At 38.8% G+C, this 12,110-nt stretch overlaps 1 protein-coding gene across 6 annotated transcripts in view; it reads right to left on the reverse strand.

Moving 5' to 3' along the window:
- The window catches only part of ARAP2 (ArfGAP with RhoGAP domain, ankyrin repeat and PH domain 2), a 197,782-nt gene that overhangs the window by 176,104 nt on the left and 9,568 nt on the right, over positions 1-12,110 (reverse strand). For all 6 annotated transcript variants that reach the window (XR_011567142.1, XM_070791264.1, XM_070791262.1 and 3 more), the window contains exon 2: positions 5,459-6,510. Coding sequence is in view for 5 of the 6 variants with exons in the window: in XM_070791264.1 (XP_070647365.1) it covers positions 5,459-6,366 (908 nt within the window). In the remaining variant the exon portion in view is untranslated. The remainder of the gene's footprint in view (positions 1-5,458; positions 6,511-12,110) is intronic.

The following is a 12,110-nucleotide window of genomic DNA, read 5'->3' on the forward strand; positions in this document are numbered from 1 at the left end:
TTCAACTACCTACAGATGTTATTTGTTCTCATATTTTTAAATCACTAAAATTGCCAAGAAAAGCAGTGGCATAAATGCTAATTAACGTTAAAGATCTCTCTTTATAATCTACACTTACCCATTATGTGGGCATGACACCCACGCCAAAAAAAATAATCAATTACACACCCCAAATGGACCATATCTTTACACAGAATGTTTGTTTTAAAAAAATACAATTCTTACAATTTGCAACATACTAACTACAACAGACTAACTATAGGTCATTACACAATTGAATTCAAAAGAAAAACACTGGAATCATCAGCAGCAGGGGAAAGCTGTTTTGAGGTTACATAAAAGTCCATCTAGTCAAGGCTATGGTTTTTCCAGTGGTCATGTATGGATGTGAGAGTTGGACTGTGAAGAAGGCTGAGCGCCAAAGAATTGATGCTTTTGAACTGTGGTGTTGGAGAAGACTCTTGAGAGTCCCTTGGACTGCAAGGAGATCCAACCAGTCCATTCTGAAGGAGATCAGCCCTGGTATTTCTTTGGAAGGAATGATGCTAAAGCTGAAACTCCAGTACTTTGGCCACCTCATGCAAAGAGTCGACTCATTGGAAAAGACTCTGATGCTGGGAGGGATTGGGGGCAGGAGGAGAAGGGGACGATAAGAGGATGAGATGGCTGGATGGCATCACTGACTCGATGGACGTGAGTTAGAGTGAACTCCCAGAGTTGGTGATGGACAGGGAGGCCTGGCGTGCTGCGATTCATGGGGTCGAAAAGAGTCAGACACGACTGAGCGACTGAACTGAACTGAACTGCATGTCTAACTAAATCACACAAATCTGAATTCAGAGAACACAAGGGTGCATTAAATACAGCTCAGATGAAGAATATGAAATGTATAATGAACAAATAATTGAGTCTCAATTTACAAAATTCCAAAACAGTCCTTAGGATAAGAATAAAAATTACAGAAGGATTACAACACAAAAGTCTACATCATTATTGTAATACTTTTTTCATCAACTAGCAGAAGCTATAGTTCAAAAAATTTTTTTCAAACAAAGCAGGACTTTCAAAATTATGAATAAAGAGTACAAATGTCTCTTCACTTGTAGAAAGTATCACACAGATAAGATACCTTTATACTCTAACAGTAAGTCAAGTGATTATCTATTAATTTTGATTCATTATCTAGAAAAATGGTACTGATGAATCTATTTGTAGGGCAGCAATAGAGATGCAGACAGAACAGACTTATGGACACAGCAGGGGAAGGAGAATGTGGGACGAATGGACAGAGTAGTACTGAAACATATACATTACCCTATGTAAACCAGATAGCCAGTGGGAATTTGCTGTATGATTTAGGGAGCTCAACCCAATGCTCTGTGACAATCTAGAGGGTGGGATGGCGTGGGAGGGAGGTTCAAGAGGAAGGGAACATATGTACGTCTATGGCTGATTCATGTTGCTATATGGCGGAAACCAACACACTGTAAAGCAAACATGTATACCTGTGGAGGATTCATTTCGATATTTGGCAAAACTAATACAATATTGTGAAGTTTAAAAATAAAATAAAATTTAAAAAAAAAAGGATTAAAGTGACACAGCAAGAAAATGCTAGACTTGAACTTTTACATTTGCTTTTGTAGTATAAGGATTTTTTTTTTGGCTCAAACATTACTTTCCCCCTGAAATGCTAAGTCAGAGTAAAATTAGGGGAGGAGGTGGTCACTTGTTCAGAATACTTGGGGCCATGAGTCAGAGTGTACATGGAAAAGGGTGTGACAAAAAAAAAAAATAGGTTTTAAAAAGTTTGATTCATTGTTATTGATAGACATTCAAGTCAAAATTTTGCAAATACTGAAATAATCAACTCATTTTCATAGAATTTGTAAAAAGCCATTTTAAAGGAAAAAATCTGAATTTTACAATGCTAAGAATTTTCTTTTTTTTTTTTTTTTGCTATTTACATGACATATAAAGGTTTTCTTGAACATGAGGATGGGATGAATTTCAGTATTTTTCTAATTCAATGTAGCAAACAGTTGTTTATTTGTCTGTATGTTTTTGTTCATGTCTCACCATTAAAGTCTAAAGTAGCAGATCCATTTTTAATGTCTGTATCATCATGTCTATGTACATCCAGAGAAAAATATCTATGATTTTTACTTTTAATAAAAAGTTCTCAGAAGGCTGGTGACTTCAGGTTTAGAACACATACTTTTGAAAAATGCCCTTCAACAGTTAACATAGGTCTTCAGTCTTATGTTACAAAAGATGTACTCCAACCATAGTGCACCCTTGCATACCACCCTCCTCGCCTCCACCTTTGCTTCTTTACTGTTCCTTCCCCAACATATTCAAAGGCATGACACCTAAAAGACAGGGCTTTGTGACTTGTACCAAGGATAAAATAGTTGCATGAAATATGTATGAAAATCATTAAACTAGGGAGGAGGAGAAGAAATGTACCTCTTTCATAGCAAAAGATACCTGAATCCTTCCTGCTTTGTGTTCTAAGGAGGATCCTCCTGGAAGGATCATTAAGATTCACAAGACACACCTATGACTCACAGGGAAGGGCAGCTGGTGGAACTTGCTTTCTACTTAGAGACTTCTATGGGAGACCTACTGGTGAGCTGATAAGGAAGGAACTGGCTCAAGGCTAGTTCTGACCTAGACCCCAAGAGACAGGACTTACAAAGTGATCCTGAGGTCCAGGGTCTAGCATGTGAAGTGAAGTTGCTCAGTTACGTCCGACTCTTAATGCGACCCCATGGACTGTAGCCTACTATGCTCCTTGGTCCATGGGATTTTCCAGGCAAGAGTACTGGAGTGGGTTGCCATTTCCTTCTCCAGAGGACCATTCTGACCCAGGGATCAAACCCAAGTCTCCCTCACTATAAGCAGAGGCTTTACCGTCTGAGCCACCAGCATAGCCCCACCCAACCCAGCCTTCCCAAGAGGATCAGATAGAATTCAGAGAAGGAGCCCAATGCACGGACAAAGAGAACCCATCAACTGCATCAGATAACTTGGCAAGGGGTAGAGGTTTGGGGGTACATGTCCAGGGAGATAGAAACAAAGCACCTCACATCAGGTACACAGCCAGAATCATGTTCCTTTCAATAATTATACAAAATGTTTAGTGAGTAAAGAAATTAGGTTAAAATTGCTGGCCACAAAGAAATATATTCTATGCTACATCAAGGAATATACTAAATATCATTTAGATGTTATTTGACTAGAGAGAATCTTGGATTATATAATCTACAGTTTCATTTATAACACTGCAGAATCTTGCAATTACTATTTGCAATTCAGGCAAGGACCACAAAGAAAAACACTGTTCTGAAAATAATTTATTTTCTCGTTTTATAATTTGACCACCAGAAATCCATAGATACCATTTACTGTCATAATCAGCTGCTGCTACTCCTGCTGCTGCTGCTAAGTCACTTCAGTCGTGTCCAACTCTGTGTGACCCCATAGACGGCAGCCCACCAGGCTCCACCATCCCTTGGATTCTCCAGGCAAGAACACTGGAGTGGGTTGCCATTTCCTTCTCCAATGCATGAAAGTGAAAAGTGAAAGTGAAGTCGCTCAGTCGTGTCTGACTCTTAGTGATCCCATGGACTGCAGTCTACCTGGCTCTTCCATCCATGGGATTTGCCAGGCAAGAATACTGGAGTGGGGTGCCATCGCCTTCTCTGCCTGCTAAGCTGCTTACTACTAATTGTACCATTATTTCAATTCTCATTTTCAAAGACTCAAGAATCACAATGTGAATAACTAGCCTTTCACATGTTACAAAGCTTACACTTAGAACTAAATGAACATCAAAAGAGTCTCAAAAATGTATAAAAATAACACAACTTAAGTAAAACCTGAGCCCAATGGTTTTTATCTGAAGTTATCCTTATGGCTCCCAAAAAGATTCCATTCCTGCAAAGACACAGCAGACCCCTCTCATTTAAGTGTCAAAAATTAGCAAAATATGCTAAAGTTACAATGGTATACAAAAACTGGTGACTTTCTACATTCCTAAGAAATACTCCATTTCTTATATATATCATCAACACTTTTAAGAACATTTACTAAATGAGTGGTTAAAAAAGTGTGCTATAGAATCAAATGAACTGGAATGAAATCCGAGTTCATAGCCAATGTAATCCTAGAAAAATTAACCTAAGGCTCAATTACCTCATAACAAAATGGGTGAACAATACCTATTTCAAGGGCCAGTGTGAGAATTAGTTTATAATTTTATGGAAAATTATAAACCAAACTAGATTCCAGGTGTTCAGTAAATGACACTGCCAACTGATTTCCCAGTAAATACTCAACACCGCCCCTGGCACCAGGGATGCCAAGAAAAAGACAAAGTAATTAGGGGCTCTGCCCTCAAGGAGTTTACACACTACTGGAAGACATTTAACATGGTCTTATAAACTGCCATGTTTTCTCTTGCATATACTAAATTTCCATATTTTCTCTTGTAAATACAACCAAGTTCCAGCACCAGGGACAGAGTGGCTACACAGGGATATCAGCAGGGGAAAGAGAATCTTGCAGAAATACACAGCCTAGACCCTGCACAGGAATCTGTAATTGCATTTGGTGCCACAGCAGTACGGGTTGAACTTAACCTCATGAGAGACAAGTGTTAGATTTTAGTAAATAGGAAAAAAAAAAAAAAATCTCACCACAGCCCTGGAGGAAACCACATCTTAGGTGTAATTTTAAGAAACGGTTGAAAGCAGTCTCTGCAGTAAGTCAGCTCCTCTCTGACTCTACAGTTACCCCAGGGCACCAAAGGCCCAACAAGTCGTTAGGACCCCTCTTTAGAGTTTCAGTCTCCAGCTCATTTGGTCTCATACTGTAATACTACTACTATTTACATGTCTCCTGTGCTACACTTCAAGCCCCTTTATCCCTCTCTACTTCCTCCGCTCCTAGCACTGTGACCAGTATCAAGTAGGTGCCCACCAGATGCATGTTGACTGATTCACTGGTGCCAGTCATTGTGTCAGGCAGTAGAGATACAATCATATAAACATGGTCCTCTACCAAGAAACACATAACCTGGTGTCTCCTAGGGGAGACAGAGTCAACAATTCAAATATAAGTGCACTCATGGAAGAAGATAATACTAGATATGGTGGAAGGTTCCATATACTAGATATGGGATGGAATATCCAGGTAGAATTAGTGGATGGGAATTCCACCAATTAAATAGGAGAAAGTTAGAGAGTCCCAGGCAGTTACAAGTTGAAAACAGACTCTGGGTAGTGGTATACAAGAGAAATGACATGATGAAAAAGTTTTAGAAGAAAGAAAAGGTTGGTTGAACAGGTAAACTAAAATGTCAAATTTAGAAAGGAAAACAGAAAAGAAAATTGTTAGAACTAACTACATTCCCCCAAACTGAATACACACAGCCTATCATAAAATTTCCTACCTCCCTGAAATTCCCTTCGTTGATCCTGGAATCTCTGGTACCGGCCGATGTCTTAGCAGAAAAGATCGAGATGGTCTTGAAACCAACTTGCTACGACTTCTCATAGGTGTTAGGACTGGTGATGATGGCACATACAAATCATTTACAACCATTTCTCCTTGAAACTGAAAGAATGGGGATGGTGGTGAGCTTTCTAATAAAACGTTAGTTCCATTTCCAGAATTTGCTTCTGATACTGAAGAGTCATGGGAGGAAAGGAATTCAAGGTCTGCATTAGGAAGCTTGCCTACATTTTCTGAAATCAAATCATCTCTTCCTGTGTGTTCTTCTTCAGCTGTGCAGCCTACAGTCTTCTCTGTTATCAAAGATTCTATGTCGGTAATTTCATTACGAAGTAAAGAATCTTGAAAAGAACCTGAATTCGAGTGTGGTTCGTCTTCTGGAATGGGGAAGTTGTGTGTAGGAAGAGTCAGCTTATCATCTGATTTAAGAGATTGGCTATTTTCCACACAAACCTCATTTTCTCCAACATTTTTTGTAACAGTCTCCAACTGTATCCGGCTAGGTATCTGAACACCATGTGAATCTGAAAATTCTAAGGAGGTATTCTGAGCAGAAGACGGAGCCTGGTGATCCTTTGAAGTCTCATCATTCTTCTTTGTTTTGTGAATATTTGCATATATTGGGATATCTTGCATTTTTGACAGGATTATCTGTAACTGTTTAAGTATCCTCCTCCGGTGTCCTGTAGGTGATATTCCAACTTTGAGGAGCACACTGTCATTTATTTCTGCACAGTCCCTCACATTATTAAAACCAAATTCTCGGAAGTTTAAGAGGTACTGCTCCAGATTAATGCTCATTAGGAAATCTCTGATATCAACATTCACTTCACTGACTGAGGACATAGTGGTGGCTTCATCACTAGGCAAAGTTTTAAGAAGCAGTGCAATGCAATACACACTAGGAGGGTGTGCTTCTGTAGTGGGTGTTCCTCTGACTTATCTCAAAAATGCTGTTTTCTCCGCAGTGAATGCTTTATGTGCTTAAGCCTAGGAAAAAAGGAGAAAAGAAAAGCAATTTATTAGGACATTTTTGGCATCAAAACTAGTTTTATATTACAAACGTTCTCTGAAGAAACACAATAGAAATGAGGATCACTACTTGTACTGAGTAGTGATCTAAGTTTGGAAACTTAGATCTAAGTTTGGAAACTGCATGCCCTAGAAAGTCATTTTCTAGGTAGAGTGTGAAGGGATGGGACAGAAATGCTATAGTAGTACCAAATGGTGATTTTCAAAAAGGTAAAAAAAAAAAAGATTCTTAAATATAAATTAAACATGTGTCCAAAAATTTTATTCACTAATTAATGAGGGAACCTGTAAGGTGGTAGGGCTAGTTCCAAGATCATTTATTGAACAGGTTTATATAGTCCATCAGAAAACTTTTTTTTTTTTAGTTCTAGAATAAGATGGGTAGGTTATATTAAAAAAAAAAAAAAAACTGGTTAGTGATCTACAGGGCAATAAAACCATAACCTTTGGGGATATCTTTCCACTGGACAAAAATCTATAAGCCAACAGGTAACTTCCCAGTTCAGGGCTCTAATCAAATAGTAAATAGGAGGTAGAACACAAGAATTAGAATATCCCTGGGGTGTGCCTGTTAAACAATACCCTCAACAAGGCATCCCAGGAACATGCTGTACATTCTTTTGATTTCCAAATTTTAGATAATTTTTCTTAACAGTACCTAATAGATATGAGCAACTCCGTCCTTTACTATACTTTCTTCAAAGACTCACTCCAAAAGCACAGTTAGAACGTATTTCCCAGGTCAATGATTTTTGCTTCAAAATTGCAGCAGCATTATATGCACAATATTATATAAGACAAGACTAGATGAACAACTTTACATTAGATAACAGGAAGTAAGTTAATATGAAAGGAAAAGGAAAAAGTTTAAAGGTCACATTTTCCTTTATACACAGCAGATTCACATAAGTTCACTTTTCTCACAAACATTGTTCAATTCTTTAAAAAGATGGTTTTTCCAGCTGTTGTTTATATGGCTGCATTGAGTTTGTAAAAGTGTATGGTATATGCAAATTTCTATATATTAAGCATCAAGGAAAAAAGAAAAAAGTACAGAATATAGGTAACAACAATTGTTGTTTCGTCACTACGTCATGTTTGATTCTTTGCAACCCCATGGACTGTAGGGGTTTTCCCAGGCAAGAATACTGGAGGCACCTCTGTCCATGGGATTTCCCCTACTGTAGTGGGTTGCCTTTCGTTCTCCAGGGGATATTCCCAACCCAGGGATCAAACCCGAATCTCCTGCTTGGCAGGTATATTCTTTACCACTGATTCACCTGGGAAATCAGCATAATGACTATACACTGAAGTAATAAAATGAGACACAGTGGAATCAGGTATATTCATTTGAGCAAGCAGAGATGCAGTGTTTCTGGAAAAAACTGCATCTCAAAGTAGCTCCTTAGAAGACACAACTCAAGAGTCTCCATGTGATATATGCCAACTGCCCATAAGATGTTGCCTCAACTATTCTAAAACTTTAGCTGACACTGACAAGTGGGTACACCAAAAATAAAAGGGAAAACATATACTATTTAGGCAGCACTTCAGAAACAAAGGAATAAAAGTTACAAACCAGAGAGGAAAGACCATATACAGCTATGGCTGATTCATGCTGATGCTTGATAGAAACTAACACAATTCTATAAAGCAATTATCCTTCAACTAAAAACAAAAAATTAATTAAATAAAAAAAAGAGAGATGAAAGACAGGAAATGCCTGTGCCCAACAGGTATCCCTCTGTCACACTCAAAATACCAAAATGTCAGGGAAAAAAGCAGAAAGTTAAACCTCAACACCATATATGAACCTAATTCTCAGATACATTATTCTTGTTCACATAATTATTTTTTTAATCCCATTATTTAGTTTTGTTTGCCCATTACAAAATGGAAATAATTGTTACCAAAGTGGCAGCAACTTTTGATACTAGGCTCTAGAACTGTGAGAAAACATGAAGTAATATATTCGTCCACCTTCCTCACCACAGTTCAGGCCCTCCTGTATTACATCTGCCTAAATCACTGCAATCATTCAACAAATCCCTCAGCCCAGTCTCCATGTACCACTAAACCACTGGAAGTCCAAATCTGGCCTGTCATTCCACATCCTGAACAGAACAGGCTAAGCTTCTTGGGGTGCCATACCACCCCAAGTCTGGTCTCAATCTGAACATAAAAAAGTAATAGTAGCTACTATCGATGTAAGTGGCAACAATGCTCCAGATACTGTACCTCAGATATATTTCTACTGCTAGGGAGATGTTTCCACATACTAACTCCAGGCTCAAGTTTAACCCATGCCACTTCACTGACTTTGCTGCTGCTGCTGCTGCTGCTGCTAAGTCGCTTCAGTCATGTCCAACTCTGTGCGACCCCATAGACAGCAGCCCAACCAGGCTCCCCCATCCCTGGGATTCTCCAGGCAAGAACACTGGAGTGGGTTGCCTTAGCTCATTAATTATCATTTCCCCCAAGCAACAAACTGTTAAATAGCCCCATACCTTTTACATACACTGTAAGAGCTGGCAGATCTACATACTTTGCCAAATCCTCTGCACTATTTACAATTTTGAACAGGCATCTATTACTTCCTCTCTGAAGGCTTCCTATCAACCTCACGAAATAGAATGAATCACTCCTTTTGTTTAAGAGACAGGAGACAGACTGGTAGCAATGGTAGAAGTGGTTCAGAAGTCCATTTTGTTATTTTTTTAATGTGTGTGCATGTGTGAGCCTTTATGTTTTAATATACAAGTTTTTTCTGTCTCTTACACATGAAGTTCCTCAGTGGCTGACTCAAGTATGGATATACCAAATATTCTAACCCATACCACCTCGCTCTGGTATCATGGGTATGCTAAATAAGGTTAATGAACTAGATTCCTTTTTGTGACCTGGAAGAGGCTTTCTCCCACAGGCCCCACAAACTCACTCTGCGCTTTTGTGTAGGCCCCACCTCTCTGCACTTTCATGTAGGCGCCATCCTCCAATCATCGTGCTTTTTAACTGTCTGACTATCCAAGTGTGTTCACAGACCCACTTCTTCAAAGGTTTCAGGCCCCCAAAGATATCATCAGCTACAAAGAGATGAGCACCCCTAACTACAAAAGTCTACCAGGCAAACTCCTTAACACAACATCAAAGCCCTCCATGTTTGGACCTCCATTTGGGCACCAGGCACACATGCCATGTTCTAGGTTCATGGCTTTCCTGGTATCAGTGAGTGGATCTGCTGTACAGCAACATCTGTATATAGGCCCAAGAATCTATGTTTGTGACACATGCCAAAGATGACTGAGATGCACAAAAAATTTTGGTTGGGTTTTAAATTCCTCACACCTCAGCAGAAGTCCATCACTCCCCCACCCCAGGAGATGGATGTCCTTCCTAAGACAGTGTCCAGGAGTCTGCAGTCATATTCAATTTCCACTCTCCTCCACTTTCATAGGCACATATCTGTGTGTCTGTTTCCTTCCCCATAAAATGAAAATGTTCAAAGGTACCTCAGTGCTGGTAAAGATTACATGAGACAATCCACTCCAAGTATTAAAATAGTGCTTAATCCCCAGCAAGTGTTTAGCACATATTCACTTCCATCATTATAATTACAAATTTTCATCACTAAGTCATTAACTTCCCACAGTTGAAATCTTTCCCATTCTTTGAAATGTAACTCAAATGCTATTTTCTTCATAAGGTCTCTACCAAGCAAGAAATAAACTCTTCACTGTATGACTACAGCATTTACTTCTCAGTATTTAATCACATCCTGTTGACTCCATGTTAACCTATAGAAACAGGATAGTGCAGTGTAATAGCCAGGATTTGGGAGCTGGGCAACCTTGGTCAAATTCCAGTATTTAACCTCTCTCTGCCACAGTTTTCTCATCAGGAAAGGAGTGGTAAGAATACCTACTTCATAAGGCTTTTGTAAAGCATCAAGAACACCAATGGCACACAGCAAATGTTAAATAAGTATCTGTCATCATAATTATGTTTATTGTCCCACAATAAACTAATAAATCTGCCAAGATGATGACTAGCCCATATAAGCTGCCCAATAAATGCCAAATTACTTGTTTGTAAACACAGTACATGATGTATATATACAGAACACATTTAGAGAATACATGAACAGTTGGCATTACAGATGTGAATGTACATTTGCCCATGCTATCCTGACCCATTTCCAAGAGAAAGTAAAAAGAAAACAGAAGTAACACTTAGGAGTACCTTCTATATGCCCAGCTTTCAGTATCACTTAACAACCGTAATCTTATTATCTTCCTGAGCTCTACCTTGGAGGTACTATGAATACCAACTGCTTCTCATCATCGCTTCTGCTCATATGCTAGCCCAAGCCACTTTCTTATCTTTCTTAGACCACTGCAACAGCCTTTTGACTGATATCCCAGATTCTATCCTGGTCTCCTGCCTTCACAAGCAGCATATTCTCAATACAACAGCCAGAATTATTCATTTTATAACAAAAGTCACATCACATCACTCCTTGCAACTACCTAATTTCATCTTCCCTGGCTCTGCCTGAAGCCCCCATCACTCAATCATCACCAAGCTGGCTTCAGTCCTATTTCTACTACATGATTCCTACCTCTCACCCATCTATCTCTTTCAAATCTACTTCCCAACATATTCCCATGGCTCATGGCTCACTCCATCACTCGAGTAGGTCTATGCTCAAACGTGTGCTCATTAAAGTGGCCTTCCCTAGTGCCCTTAGGCATATGAGCATGCCCTGTCCCACAGCATTCCTTACTCTTGCTTTCTGTATCTTTGTGGTATTTGTTACTACATGACATCTGTAGACTTCTACCAGAGGATAGAAATCTTGTCTATGGTTCACTGCTGAAGGTCTTAACTTTGAACACCATCAGGCACATAAAAGGTGCTCAATAAATGTGTGCTGAAAGACTCCCTCTCAACTTTGAGATGATTTAAGGTAACAAGTGGAAAGTACAAAGTTTTAAAGTTTTGTCTATTTAGGTCACCAAGCTCCAAAGGAGCTCAAATACAGATTTTCCCAATCCATCTAACCACTACAAGTGATCTTAGAATCAAGAACCAAGGGGAGAGAAGGGTTAGTAGTAGGGCAGCTGGAAGCATTCCAACCCACCTAAAGGACTTTTAAAAATTCATCAAACAGAATAAAATATCTAAGAATAAACTTAATCAACAAAGTGAAAGATCTATACTCTGAAAACTATAAAATACTGATGAAAGAAAATGAAGATGATACAAAGAAATCCCATGTACAGGGACTGAAAGAATATTGCTAAAATGGTCATACTACCCAAAGTAATATACAGATTTAATGCAATTCCTACCAAAATACCCATGACATCTTTCACAGAACTAAAACAAATACTCCTAAAGTTTACAAAAGACTCCAAATTCCCAAAGCAATTTTCAGAAAATGAACAAAGCAAGAGGTATCACATTTTCTGACTTCAGACTATAGAACAGAGTTATAGTAAACAAAACAGCATGATACACAAAAACACACACATAGGTCAATGGAATAAAACAGAGAG

Source organism: Bos indicus, chromosome 6 (assembly GCF_029378745.1).
Source record: "Bos indicus isolate NIAB-ARS_2022 breed Sahiwal x Tharparkar chromosome 6, NIAB-ARS_B.indTharparkar_mat_pri_1.0, whole genome shotgun sequence".
Taxonomy (NCBI): domain Eukaryota; kingdom Metazoa; phylum Chordata; class Mammalia; order Artiodactyla; family Bovidae; genus Bos; species Bos indicus.